The sequence below is a fragment of the Colius striatus genome, chromosome Z (assembly GCF_028858725.1).
Source record: "Colius striatus isolate bColStr4 chromosome Z, bColStr4.1.hap1, whole genome shotgun sequence".
NCBI lineage: Eukaryota > Metazoa > Chordata > Aves > Coliiformes > Coliidae > Colius > Colius striatus.
Window position 1 is genome coordinate 88,249,364 of NC_084790.1, and position 14,874 is coordinate 88,264,237.

Below are 14,874 nucleotides of genomic sequence, written 5' to 3' on the forward strand. Positions count from 1 at the left end.
CCTTCTCATGAGACAGCAATGAATGTGTTTTCAAGAACACACATGAAGACCTACATTGCTTTCATTTCTTCTCAGATTTGGGACAACTTGTAGAACCAATTACAGGCCTGCATTTGTTTTAATAGCTTAGGAAAGGGAAATTAGTTACACCATAGTCAGAAATGCAACAGTTTTTCATTGTAAAAGACCATATAAAACACAAACATACATCCAGTGCTTCTTCTGTAGCTTCTCTCTTTGGATTCCTTGCATGCAACCGTTCATAAATTACTGTATCAGCCCCTTTACAATACAGCCTGACATGTCCATCTGATTCTCTCACTGTGGAGTAAGAGATGAGACGTGGGAATAAATGTTAGAGTGCATAGGAACAGGTTCAGATTAGATTTTTTAGTCTGCTGCTGTTAAGTACCAAAACTACAAGTTCATATGCCTGCTTCTTCATCTCTAACAGCATTTAAGTAACTCAGTTCACAAGTGCATTTCCTTTTCTTTCATGAGAGGAGAGAGTATTTAAACTCCAGGGATTATGTTTTTCATAATACACAGTATAAACATCTCACTTGGCCATAGGAGCTGGGCAGAGACATACACTGAGATGTGATGCACCACAATTATAGCCTTAAAAGCAACAGATCCCTAACTGATCCGAGATTGTCTTCTTTAAGGACAGTTAAAATCAAAACTAGAGGCATTCATTTCTCACTCTGTATGTCTAGCATTCCAATGGCCAGAACATGCAACTTGTTGGCTTTGGAAAAAGTGAAGTAAATCACCTCTGCAGCATTTCTTCAGGCTTCTACTAAAGGGACCCTAAGCCTGTCTTCAACAGGGGCCACATCTGAACACCAGGGCTCTCTAGTGGACACATCTGCACCCAATTCCAAAGCCTCTCTTTTGCTACCTAGAGCTATGTGGATTAAAATCTATCACAAGACTGTGTGTTACACAGCCATGATCCCTGACTTCGAGTTTCTCTGCAAGAACTTTTTCAGCTATGGAATGCAAGTGACCTCTTCTGTAAGGGCTGGTTGTAATCAGCTTACCAATGACAGACATCCGTTTTCTGTCACTGTTGAAATCCAAGATAGCAAGGACATCGTATGTTCTTTCAATCCCCATTTCACTTATAGTGATAGTATTTTGTGTTCTTGAAAGGAAAACATAGCCAAAGTTTCTGGCTGCTGTAACCAGGGCCCCTTCATCTGGAGAAGCTGCTTGGTAGTGGAGCTGACCTGTACAATGGAGACAGTGAAGAGAAGAGAAAGCCAGGATGTGTCTGAGCACTACAGCTAAAAAATTCACACCTGCTCTTTAGAGTGATTGAGAGCTGGACATGCAAAGCCCTTTCCCTTTCTAAAGTGGGATCTAAGCTGCTGCTTCAGTGCATGCAGAGGAGAGGCACACAGGACTCCCTCTCCTTCTTATTACATGTATGTTCCAAATGGGATGAGTCACTGAACCCTCTTCCCTTCAGCTATTAAATGCAAGAGCTGTAACTTCTCTGTCTCAAAACAAACATAACTTAAATATCTTAATTTCTCAATACATTCATTTAAGAATTTTCAAAGGAAGCTCCAAAAGACAAATTCCTTGTCTACAGACACCAATACAAGGTAGCAGAAGCAGCCCCAGAAACACTACTAGGAAGAGTGAGAAAGTACAGGAGGCTGCTGGTTTCGCTGACATCACCGGGGTGGGAGTAAGCCAGCATTAACTCTCAGTGTTTTGAATCTTCTAACCTTATTTTCACATTTGTGAATTCTTCAATAGCTGAATTAATTTTGTGCCGTGCTTTTTGCTATTCATGTTTATTTGCTGCCAATGCCTTTAGGACAGACACACATGACTTGTGTACATCTGTGGGGCTGTGAGTCTAGGAGTAAGAGCTCAAAACCCTCACACTGAAAACACTTCTTTTTCCACAGTGGAAACAAGCTTCCAAATGTGTTAATGCTTACACATAGGTATGTGCAACCAGAGGTGATACTAATGTCATGATCATTTTGACATCTATGCTTTTGAGATGTGTGTACAGATGTGTTTGAACAGAGGGACAACCTGTAACACGAAAACACAAGTCCCCTGTCTAGCTGCTTCTGTCTAAACTGTTCCCCTACCTTTCTAAAGCTGGTGTTATTCAAGATGCACGTTTGCCACAACTGTAGCTGTCATAAATACAGTCCTCCTTCCATAAAGGGTCAGCACAGGGAACAGCATCGGCTCTTGCTTTTGTTTAATTTAAAGGAGCAACCTAACACTCCTCCTCGCCTGCAGGATCAGCAATAGCTTTGGACCTCTCCCTCCTGCAACTGAATTCAAACTATTCTTTACCCTTACACAAGGGAGAACGAAACAAACCAATACACATACTCACCATCAGAAGTGTCAACCATGACTGTGTGGCAAATGGCAAGCAGGAAAAAGAACTTCTGTATTTCTGTCTCCTTTCCAGACCTTATTTGCTCTATCAGATAGTGATCATAGAATGAGAACTTTCCATCTGCGTACATGTTCCAGCTGAAATCCACTTGCTGTTTAGAAAGCACAAGAAGAGAGGGCTGGAGTTGTCTCATGTGCATTTGCTTTGTGCCTACCTGCCTGTCTCCACACTTCAGCAAGGGAAGGTTCCCTGCTCTACAGACAGTGGGGACGTCAGCATCAGGTCAGACCCACCTACCTGTCGGTGGCTCTGAAGCTGCCCTGCTGCATCCCGGCAGTCTCCTGCAACACAAGCAGCGCCAGTTAGAAGGGACAGGCTGAAACAATGTTTTTATGACTCATTCACATAGTAAAAAACCACAGAGAATAAATATATATCTACATACTGCACCAGAACAGCTCAGGTTTCTAGAAAAGCACAATCACTCACAGCCACAGAGCCTTTGTATACCAGTGACACCACAGCAAACCCAAGGCAAAACCCAACAAGGCATGCGTTGGATTTGTCGTAAAACATCCCTGTTGGCTTAACACAGCTTTCACCATCAAAAAAAACCCATGTCTCCTCAGAGGCAGGATGTTTACAAGCCACATGGTGTTAGCACTGCATCCTTGGTTATGCCAAATAACCTCACAGTAGTTTCGGGGCACAAGTGCTGCGTGTTCAGAACACTGAAGTGTTTCTACTGAAAGTGAAACACTGTAAATCACCCACTTCTGACTTTTCTGCTGGGAAGTTTCCACTTGAGTCCATTGGTTTCTGCTTTTTAAAGGGCAAAATTGTTGGGGTTTTCCCACCACTTGGTTTCACTAGAGCTTTACTCAATGCCAGAGATAAACTGTGGAAGTCCAGCTGAAACTAAAATGACTCACATTCAAACCAGCATTAACATTCCTACTCCTCTGTAGAGGCTGGTGAGAGGCTGGTGCAGGGTCTGGCCTCTGCCCCTGCCACAAACCTGAGCTCCTGTGCTAGCCAGAGTTCCCACTGCAGCCCTCAGCAGCCTGGCACAGACTTACCATATCTTTGGCCATTTATGCAACACTTCTTAAACGTCATGATGTTCTGGGTGAGAGTCCCTGTCTTGTCCGAGAAGATGTATCGGATCTGCCCCAGCTGCTCATTCAGCGTGGTGGTTCTGGCCTTTGCTGCCGTGTCCTTCTCAGGGTAATACATTTGCAGGTCCCAGTTTATAAAATAGCTTTGGCCCCAGCGAATCACTTCAACGCTACGTGAAACAAAAACAAACACTCTCTCACTCCCTGATGCACCTCACATCTCAAAATGGTGACACACTGCAAGATCCAGGGGACACCGACTGTTCTCTGCGACTCAAATTGCTCAGACACCCCAGGAGCTTAAGTCAAAGCACGTGTATCTACCAGCATGTTACAGAGCACACTTGCCACAGCGGCACAGGGAAAGCCTCCGTGGCCACAGCAAGCCTGGAGTACCCACGGTGCTGCTCCCTTACACACAGAAACTCTCCTTGGGAATAGAACTTTACAGAGTACAGTTTGGGGAAAACCAGGGCTCTGGAGGCTTGTCAATGGCAAGGTTATTCGTACCTCATGGAGCAGTCAGGCCTCTCTTTTGAGGAATACATCTGGAAAATACGCTTTTTCCATTTTAGGGGTTTTTTCCCCAACCAGTTTCCTTCGCACACCGTGACCACAGAACTACACCGACAGTTAAACACCAGCAGGACCAAGGGTCCAGTTTTGTCAGAGATCATTGCTTGGGATAACTTTTCCCTTCGAGCAGATATGCTCGAGACTGTAAGGAGAGTCTGATATCTTTAAACTCTGAGTCAAAGACCCTCCAGTGATGACTTTGTATGAGAGCAACCCAGACCATTTCCTTGTAAAACCTCAGTGAAGAGGGTGAGTGTCTCCATGTCCTGTCGGGGAGACAGTTGATACACACTCTCATCTGTGGTGAGGCTGCATTTCTTACCAACAACAGGAGATTAAATCCACTCACCATGAACCTGCCAGTCCTCCCTCCAGGAAGTGGGAGGGTTTGTTGGTGGTGCCCCTTGTCACAGGGAGAGAGCTGACTCCCCTGGAACATCCGAAAGGGTCAGCTGCACCTTCTGCTGCACTTCTTACTGGCCTAACTCATGTCCCCTCTCCCTTGTGCCTCTCACCACAGTTAGTGCAGTGGTCCTGAAGGCACTGAGCTAGCAGGGAAAATCTGTTTCACTGAAGAATCACACACTTAATCTTTCTAAAGCCGTTGCAGCTCTGAGCTGGAGTCTTTCACCATGCAGCTTATGCAATCGTAAGCTCTTCCCCCAGAGGACAAAACCACGTTCAACTCTATTCCCAGCTCAGCCAAATGGCCAAAGTATGTACCTACCTCACATAAAGGGAAATGGGAACCATGGTGTTCAGCACAATTAAATATCCCCAGAAGTTAAGAAAGCCACGGTATGAAGGACTGCTGTCTTGTCCGTCGTACAGGTACCAAGACGAGTTGCCAATCTGCTGCTCCCAGTAAGTGTGTCCAATGGCAAGGCCAGCTGACAGCAGGATGAGGACAACAATGATCTACAGTGTACATGGAGAGGCCTGTTACACTTCTGAAACATTTCCTTGACTCTGGAGACATTCGAAACCCACTGCTGTGGTAGGGGGGTTGCCCTGGATGATCTTTGGAGGTCCCCTCCAAGCCTTTGAGATTCTGTGACTTATATCCCAAATCTCCGTGTTAAAAACAGACTGTTACACATATTCCTGAGCAAGGAGGACAGCAAAGCCTTCCCACATAACAGTCTCTTCAGATAGCCTGGGTAGTGCTTTTAGCCTATTCCCTGAGCATCACCTCGCTTCTCCCAGCAGGCAGTGGACAGGGTACACAGACGTGCCGGAGCAGGGTAGGACTGCAGCCCTGCCAAGCCAACAGCACAGCTCCTCTCTGCTCTTTCCCCACCCCAGGGAATCACACTTGGTGTGGAGTGCAGGTTGCAGGACAGCAGGTATTCCTCTCACACACAGCCCATGGGAGATGGCCAAGGACCAGACCCATGGGTGTGCAACCCTGCAGGCTGAATGGACAAAGGGTCCTCAGGTCTCTACGCAACAACTTAGTGCAGACAAGCAGAGGCACCTCAGCCCTGGGACTGAAGCATTTTCCAGCATCACATAGGCTGCCCTGCACCCGCAGCTTAGGGCTGCAGATTCCAACATCAACAAGGCACCTTTGTAGATCCTTAGAATCACAAAATCATAGCAGTTGGAAAAGACCTTTAAGCTCATCAGGACAACACCTCATCTCACCCTGCCTCAGCCACCACTAACCCATGGCCCTCAACACCTCATCTATGTGTCTTTAAAAACCCTGAGGGATGGGGACTCCACTACTGCCCTGGGCAGCCTGGGACAGTGCTTCATCTCTCTTAATTCTCTCCCATTTCATCCCAAATCATCAGGTCAAAAAAAGGTGGAAATGTACTTATTACATCACAAGAAAGTTTCCTAAATTTGCATTCACTCTTTTCACTTTACAATGAATTTAAACAATTGACTTTTAAACAAGATTGCTTACAGTATAAACCATGTAATTCATCAGGGAGTCAATTTTGGTCCTTTTAAATCTCGTCTTTCCACTGTTTTTCATTATCTTTGTATCAGCACCTAAAAACAAAGGAAAAAAACAAGAAGGAAAGATGCAACACACAGACAAGTGCTGGTGTTACCATGCTACAGAACTGGAACATAAACCACATTCCACATTTGTAAGATAAGGACAGGCTTTTAGTCAGTAAATACTACACTTGTTCGTCAATACCTGCAAAAATGACCAATCCATGGCAGAAGTCTGTGTTCCTGATTTTACAACCACGTAATAAAACCTTATCAGCATCCAGGGAATAACTCATGTTCCTCCAGAATAATGCTCCTGTAAACTTATCCAGGCGGTTATTGGGTTCTTCACACTCAATTAGACCTAAAAGAGTTGGAGCACAGAATGTTTAATACACAACAGTTACATATAAACACATTGGTTTGTACCCACCACAGAAGCACTTTTACTTCACACAAATTGAAACAGAATGAGTGTTCTCAATTAGGAATCCCTTTGAAATTCAGAGTGTACAAGTATTCAGAGCTGTATTGCTGATGTTCTAAATGTGGCACCTTAGGGGTGGCACTTTGCTCTCTGTAGTGACACAGCAAAAAGAATCCATTTCTGCACAAAGACAAGCACACACAGCATTCAGAGTCATAGAATCACACAATAGTGGGGTTGGAAGGGACCTTTAGAGCTCATCCAGCCCAACCCCCTGCAGAAGCAGCTCCCACCTAGATCAGGTCACACAGGAACGTGTCCAGGTGGGTCTTGAAGCCCTCCAAGGAAGGAGCCTCCACACCCTCCCTGGGCAGCCTGGGCCAGGGCTCCCTCACTCAAACACTCAAACAGTTTGTCCTGATGTTTCAATTGAACTCTTTGTGTTCCAGCTTCATCCCATCACCCCTTGTCCTGTCACTGGATACAACAGAAAAAAAGTGCTGCCCCAACCTCCTGACACCCACCAGTGAGATATTTGTAACTATTACTGAGCTCCCCCCTCAGTCTCCTCCAGACTGAACAGCCCCAGGTCCCGCAGCCTTTCCTCACAAGGAAGATGCTCCAGTGCCCTGAGCATCTTGCTGGCCCTGCACTGGCCTCTCTGCAGCAGTTCCCTGTCCCTCTGCAGCTGGGGAGCCCACAACTGGACACAGGACTCCAGATGAGGCCACCCTCTGTTCATCTTTTCTTTTAATATGTCTCAGATTCTAACAAGTGCCTGCCTACCAGAACACACGTGTCTCTGGATCTCACACTCTTGCAGGACTGTAGTGCTCTGTTCATCCTGCCACTGAAGCCTGATGAGCCATGATCCCACCAGGGGAAGACAAACACGTGGCTAAAGCTACACCATGCCACTGTGCATCACTGCACCACACCAACAGCACAGTATTATGGCTGAAGTGACATAATCCTCTGAATGTTAGGACTTGCCAAACTGGGAGCACTGGCTGATGCACCAGAGGCTGTGCTGCCATTCAGTGAGAGCTGGGCAGGCTGAGAGTTGGGCACAGAGGAACCTGCTGAGGTTCAACAAGGACAACGGCAGAGTCCTGCAGCTGGGGAGGAACAACCCCCTGGGCCAGGCCAGGCTGGGGGTGACCTGCTGGAGAGCAGCTCTGCAGAGACAGAGCTGGCAGTGCTGGCTGATAATAAACTGCCCATGAGCAGCAACGTGCCCTCGTGGGCAAGAAGCCAACGGCAGCCTGGGGGCATCCAGCAGAGTGTGGGCAGCAGGGCCAGGGAGGTTCTGCTCCCCCTCTGCTCTGCCACATCTGCTGAGGCCTCATCTGGAGTCCTGTGTCCAGTTGTGGGCTCCCCAGCTGCAGAGGGACAGGGAACTGCTGCAGAGAGGCCAGTGCAGGGCCAGCAAGATGCTCAGGGCACTGGAGCATCTTCCTTGTGAGGAAAGGCTGCAGGACCTGGGGCTGTTCAGTCTGGAGGAGACTGAGGGGGGAGCTCAGTAATATTGACAAATATCTCACTGGTGGGTGTCAGGAGGTTGGGGCAGCACTTTTTTTCTGTTGTCTCCAGTGACAGGACAAGGGGTGATGGGATGAAGCTGGAACACAAACAGTTGCATTGAAACATCAGGACAAACTGTGTCAGTGTTTGAGTGAGGGAGCCCTGGCCCAGGCTGCCCAGGGAGGGTGTGGAGGCTCCTTCCTTGGAGGGCTTCAAGACCCACCTGGACACGTTCCTGTGTGACCTGATCTAGGTGGGAGCTGCTTCTGCAGGGGGTTGGGCTGGGTGATGAAGGCCCCTTCCAAACCTACCATTCTGTGCTTCTGTGATTCAGTTCCCACTGCCTACTTTATGACTGGCACTTGACACTATATATTTGTATTTCCATGCCAAAAATTCAGCTCATCTTCAACTTTGGCTGATGCTGCAGTCACCATTACCAAAACTGTGTGTCAGGAATAAATTAATGCACATGTCAGCATTAACTGCCAATTGCTAGAGCTGCCCAGAACAGCAGATTCAGGCCAAAATGCTGCTGTCTCTCTTCCTGAGCCTTGTCTCTAATCTACACTGGTGGGTATGCAAGGATGAGTTTAACTGCAGACACAGGCCACTGAGATGCTTTCACAGTCTCAAAGCAAGTTGCAGACAGTATATCTCCTGGGCCTGAGATGATGTCTTTGTGAGCAGCCTCTCTGTCCAGAAACATGTGCTCAGGACACGTTCTTTGAAAGCATCAGCTTTTTAAATCCACAGCATCCTTTGGCAAACTGAATTTTAGCTTAACTAAGTACAGTGTGAAAAAGCATCTCCCTGCTGTTGAGTTTAAATCTGTCAGTTGGCTGCTTCACTACATGTCCCTCAGTTCCCACACTGCAGAAAACCAGGAACAGCCCCTCTCTGCTTTCTTCCCCATGTCACGCTGTTCTGAGTCTTTTTTCTTTTCCTGTTTTATTCTTTTATTTTCAAAGGTATTTCAGGACTGCTGAAAAAGTTCAGCTTGAGAGAAAACCCTGGGTCAGATCTCAGTGAGAGAAGGGATTGCTGCCCTTCAGGTTTCCACATCATGCACAGAAAGCAGCTGCATCATAACAATAGACAGGAAAAGGACAACAGAAGGTATTTTTCAGACCCAGACATTCCAAAGAAAAAAGGCAAGTGAACACTGATAAAGAGCTCCACCATCTCTGCTCGTTGATGGCAAAGGTCTCATCTTCAGACAGACTGTGTGTTTTACATCTATTTTTGTAGCACAGCCTCCTTTGTGCACCTTGCTTAGGCTGCCTTGTGACACAAGCCAGGCAGACACCAGCTGCAGAACCACAAGCCCCACTGCTCACGCTTCCATCCCCATCCATGCTTTATTTACTTGTCCAGCAAACTGCTGAAGCAACATCTGAACAGCCTTAGGAACACAACTGTACGAACCGTTGAAGTCTGCCATGGCACTTTCCTCCTGAAGGTACCTGTGTGTCACCTCAAGGGCCATTTTGAATTTTAAGTTGGTCTCACTAAGGCAAAAAAAAAAAAGATGAAAAGGTAATTTCATTAAAAACGTGGATACAGGAGAGGAATTTGAGCAAAATCAAATGAAGCAAATCACTAGGTCACGGGCACCAACCTCCTACTTGTAAGCAAAGGCAAAGCCCTGCACCTGCATGGATATGAAGCACTCGTGAGCTATGTGACTGGTTCCCACACTGGCTGATCTTCTTCATGGCTGAAATCCTGCTCCTTTATCTCATCTCACCACTGTAGGTAACTGAAGCTTCCCAGAGCCACGGCTTTACTAGCAGCAGTTATTTGAAAGCAGCATGCAACAACTGGTGCTGTTAAAAGCTCCAATAAAGAACAAACCTTTTGCAACACAAACAGATCCTTGTTTTGCATGATGTTACCAGTCACTGTTGTTGTGATTACTATGGGGTGAGTGAGGGATACACTGTGCCTTCTGACAAACGAACACTGCACCCTGTTAGGTGAGGCGTGGGCACCTCTAAAACAGCCCAGCACTAGCTCTTCTGACAATGTGAACTGCAACATTTACAGAGCAACATGACAAGACAGTAAGATTTGTTCTAAGCAGCTTCTGTACAAATCATTCACAGAAAAACGACCTATTTTTGGTTTTCCACTGACAGGGAACAGAGAAGTTTAAAATCGCACCAAAGTCCAGGTAGGAAGAGAGCTCTGGCAATCAACAGCCCACCCTCCTGTTGGAAGCAGGATGCTGGGTGAAGTAATCCAGGGCCCTGTCAAGACAAGCCTTGACTGTTTCCAGTGTGAGAAACTCCACCACGTCTCTAGGCAACATATTCCAATGGTAAAAACTATATGAGCGTAATTGTTCTTAAAGGCAGAATGCCTCCTCTGGAGCTTCTTTATCCATTGCTGCTTGTCCTGTCGATGTGCACCCTTGTGAAGAGAGTGTCTCCTCTGTAACCATCTTTGAGACACTGGGAGATTGATTAAACCATCCATCTCTTCTCCAGGCTGAATAAAGCCAAGTCCTTCACCCTTTATTTGTAGGTCATGTTCTCCAACACTCCAAACGTCTATGTGGCCCTCCAGTGGACCCTCACCAAATGTTCATGATCCCTGAAGTATGGGAATCAGAACTGGACAGAGTTTTCCAGGTGTGTCTTAGCAAGTGACAAGTAGCATCTCAAATACACAAAGTGACAAGTAGCATCTCAAATACACACTTCTTGCCCTTTTACCAGTAAGTCAAAACCAAACTCGATAAACCCTTATTTGAGCCTTACCCATCTAGTTCAGCTGTCTCTACATAGCAGAGACTGTTTGGTTCTGAGCTGGATAGCAGCAAAATATCTGCCTAGAAAAACAAACAGACCGAGCATCAAATAAATCCAAGTCAAGACTCTACAGAACTCTGTAGAAACATGAAACAAATGTATCCAAAGCACTTACAGGAACGAAAGTATTTTTCTTCAGACGAATGACATCACCAACTTTAATATCTTTCCATTTTGTGATTTTGAACCTAATATTAAGATAGTTCAATAATTATTACTACTTAATCTAGAACACTATGCACTCTACAAATCTTGAAATACTGCACTTCTCTCAGCATGAACACATCCCATCTGGGTAAGGTGTGTGTTTTCTTCTTGGAAACTGCAATTTAGTTGTGGTCAATTTGTCACTTCAAAGTCAACTTACCTCCTCTCTTCCCTCTTCACCTATACACGAATTTCTGCCCTCCTCTCCAAAGAAGTTGCACTTTTCACAAGTTTAGTGCCACAGAATTAAGTTTAAATTACTCTTTGGGGCAATTTCACCCTCCCCCCTTCCATTTCTGTTTTCACACAGACATGTGGAACAGCAGAGAATAAACAGCTGAACTTTATTATATACAGTTTAAAGTCTGTGATGAAACTTTCTAACAAGAGAATAAACATTACTTATGGAGCCAGGAAGGGAACAGCACAAACCTTCCATCCCTGATGACCTCACAGGTCCTGTTATTAACTTCATTGTCCATCCTGTGACGAGCCTGAAAACCAGGAGCAGAGAATGTACTCCCCACTGCCTATCACAACTAAAGACATAACAACACTGCTGGCTTTTACTTTTAATATTAACAGAACATGTTTCTTACAATGTCATCCAGTAGGTCTTTGACTGCAGTTATTCCCAGCACCACAAGCAAGGGCATCAGTGTTGTGTACCAATGCAGGGTAGTTATTTGAGGAATCGACTATAAGAGATGAATAAAATCTGTTCAGCACAGGATCATACATCAGGCTCGATCTTAACAGTGATTCTGTGACTACAGCATAACAAAGAAAGCTAAGAAAACATCGTGTCAGGTCGTGATGACAAATAAAACCCCTTGGAGGAGAGTCTGACCGTGCTGCCCTACCTCAGCAGTGGCTTCTCTTCAACAACTATGGTTGCTCATGTTCCCTGTTTGAGCTTCTGATTCAGAAGCAGAACTTAAGGGCATCGTGTTTCAGGCAGTGAAAGAAACATCTTTCCCCATGAAATTCATGAACCCTGCAGCTGGCTCACCCTACCTAATGCAAAGCTAGCCTGGGCTTTTCCAGATTCCTGTTAGCAGTTTCTGTGCAGATCCCGTTCCTTACAAAGGACCCTGCCAGTTCCTGACAGGACAGCACAGAGTTGTGACAGAAGTATCACTCAGCTCAGTATCTTAGTGCCTCAGGTTCACTTCAGAGCATTTTCCCTGTTGTTCTTACCTGTAAAATTAGAAGAATGAGGAAATAGAAGTTGGCTGCTCTTTTAAACTGCTCAAACAGATTCAGCGGTAAGAAAGTGACAGGGTTGTACTTGTATGTCTTAATTGCATTTCCCTGTTGAAGAAAACCCAACATTGTTCACAGCAGCAGATTCCTCTTACATTACAAATGTGCAATGAGTTAATATTTGATTAGTGAAGTCTTTCCTATGAACTTTCTTAAGAGTTGTTCCTTTCCTCGAGAGTTTAAAGTGGGTCACCACCCCAATGAAATAGGGCAAAAAGGACTGTTACACCCAAAAAGCACCTCAGACTGAACCTTTCACTTCAGGACAGACAAGGTCAGATGCAGCAAAGGTTAACTCTCAGGAGTGCCGGCCCCTACCTAGTCCAAGCATGAAGGTGTTGAATAGCTCCAGCTGTAGAAGTTTTAATAGCAAATGTTCATATTCATGCACGAGATAACACAAGCTGCTTTGAGTTGGCAAGGCAGGTATCTCAGCAAGGACCAGGGAACCAGCAACCACAGGAGCCAACACATAGAATCACAGCATGGTGGCTGTTGGAAGGGACCTTTGGAGCTCATCCAGTCCAAACCCCCTGCAGAAGCAGCTCCCACCTAGATCAGGTCACACAGGAACGTGTCCAGGTGGCTTTGGAAACCTCCCCAGAAAGGAGCCTCCACATGAAGCCAGACAATCCAGGTGTAATCCCACAGCTCAGGCCTCTGTCACTGTCTCTGACTCTCTCTGACTCTGTCACTACAAGCACCATAGCTTGGATTATTTTAGAAGTGAAAAAATTAGGAACAGGAAAAAACAAAACCCAACAGCAAACCCAACCTTTCACCTTCATACAGGAGATTAAAATGCCTCCTTTATAATAATTAGGTGGATTTAGAACAGCATTGTTTAAATGTTTGGACATTCCCAAACATCTGTTTTTAAGACTGTCCCAGTCTAGCTTAATCAGGATATTGCTTAATGTTACACTGAGACTTCTTATGAGAGATGACAGCCTACGTGGACAGTTTGCAACAGTCACAGCGGAGCAGATAACAGGAGGAATTTGGACTGAGGACAGCTGGCTTCTAACTCTCTATCTCACCTTAAACAAGTCTTGGATTTTGCATTCACAAACACAAAGCAAATTGTACTTCCACACCTCTGATGGAAATCCCAAGGAAGTGTTAATTGTGGCTTCTAAGCTAATGAGCAGGGGTTGGAAAGACCTTAGTGAGATTAAGAAAGTACTCAGCCTGGCAAGTACTGTTAGCACATAACTGAGATAAAGAGGACTTACTGCATATTTGCTTTTTTTGAAGCAGAGAAATATGGTTCTCTTAAACTGAGGCTGCTCGTAGAAGCGCCCGTCGTTAGCTTTAACTTGCCAGCTGCAGTCTGGAAGAGACAAGGCAACAACATGGGTCAACAGAGTGTTTATGACACGAGGGAACCCAACCTGCCAGTTTCAGGTTTTCCCTCAAAGGCCATCCTTTTAAAAGTACTTCCAGCTGCAACAAGGCTGGTACCTGCTTTTTAGTAAGTTGTCTAAAGAAAAGGGGTTTCAAGAAGTTTACAGGATACCTGTTTCCGTAGAGAATTAAAATGACTGAGGTATGAAGGAGGGGTGATTAACCACTTGGAAGTTCTGTGAGGAACTGCAGACTTATTAGAACAATATTTATTTGTGCCGCTTTCCCTTATTTTGGTTTGCTTATTTCACACCCACAAACCGCTGGGCACCCAAAACAGGGTTTCCTGGTCTTCCTAGAAGGGAAAAAGTCCACTCAGCTTACGAAAACAACCACTTCACGTGACCATTCTGTGCAATGGTTTTCCTTTGCAGCCATTGGAAAAAGTAACATTTCTCATTTTATTTCTTCAGCCACCTCTTTTCTTGTTTGAAGACTCAGGAATATTAGTTGTATTTTTGGGTAAAATGTACCCAAACGGAGCAAGTGATGTCTGGCACCGCCTTCTGAAGTTTTGGCCCTGCTCCCCAGGCAGCTGAGCCACCTTGCATCCTTCTGTCACTTTCCCTGTTTAGCATTTAAAACCTGACTTGACACACAGCCTCCCTAAGGAAAATGTTTGTAGAGGATTTGCTAACGAGCCATCCCTCTCTACAATGAAGTCTCTATCATTAATCTAAATCCTACAAAGTCCATCTTTAATGTGGTTCACCCAGGACACACAGAGCTTTTGGCTGACCACTATTTACTGCCAGAACATCTACAGGTAAGTTATCTTCCATGCCCATTCTTTCAAAGGCTACTTTTTTCCCTCCAAGATACTTCAGATTCCTTTCATGCCCTCAAGCCTGCACCAGGGATAGCCCCATTACTCCTGCTACCCACATGCACAAGTTCAGGCCCTGCCCACATCAAAGAAACTCCCAGCTGAACTCAATCTGCATGTTTTCAAGCCAGCTCATGGGAGTGCTTTGCCTGCCTGGGAAGGATGAGGCAGAGGGTATTTTGAAATCCAGGTTTCCTGACTCATCAGCCAAGTACCTCCCTCTTTTCTCCATCCCACAGTATTGTTAATGGGAGGTCTCCTTGGTGTCCTGGGATCAGCGCTGCAGAGCAGGGATGGGGTGAAACTGCTGGAGACAGAGGCACTGGGTGAGGATGGTACTGACCCTGGCTGCAAGGACCTCGGGAAGCACC

At 45.7% G+C, this 14,874-nt stretch overlaps 1 protein-coding gene across 1 annotated transcript in view; it reads right to left on the reverse strand.

Annotated features, from left to right (window-relative positions):
• Positions 1-14,874, reverse strand: part of ATP8B1 (ATPase phospholipid transporting 8B1) — a 52,404-nt gene that overhangs the window by 12,947 nt on the left and 24,583 nt on the right. Inside the window, exons 3-17 of the mRNA XM_062018258.1 lie at positions 13,506-13,603; positions 12,205-12,318; positions 11,604-11,702; positions 11,437-11,498; positions 10,913-10,985; positions 10,747-10,817; positions 9,410-9,492; positions 6,236-6,394; positions 5,993-6,081; positions 4,805-4,995; positions 3,463-3,671; positions 2,681-2,724; positions 2,378-2,534; positions 1,047-1,235; positions 209-321 (exon numbers count right to left, since the gene is read on the reverse strand). Coding sequence (XP_061874242.1) covers positions 209-321; positions 1,047-1,235; positions 2,378-2,534; positions 2,681-2,724; positions 3,463-3,671; positions 4,805-4,995; positions 5,993-6,081; positions 6,236-6,394; positions 9,410-9,492; positions 10,747-10,817; positions 10,913-10,985; positions 11,437-11,498; positions 11,604-11,702; positions 12,205-12,318; positions 13,506-13,603 — 1,751 coding nt within the window. The remainder of the gene's footprint in view (positions 1-208; positions 322-1,046; positions 1,236-2,377; positions 2,535-2,680; positions 2,725-3,462; positions 3,672-4,804; positions 4,996-5,992; positions 6,082-6,235; positions 6,395-9,409; positions 9,493-10,746; positions 10,818-10,912; positions 10,986-11,436; positions 11,499-11,603; positions 11,703-12,204; positions 12,319-13,505; positions 13,604-14,874) is intronic.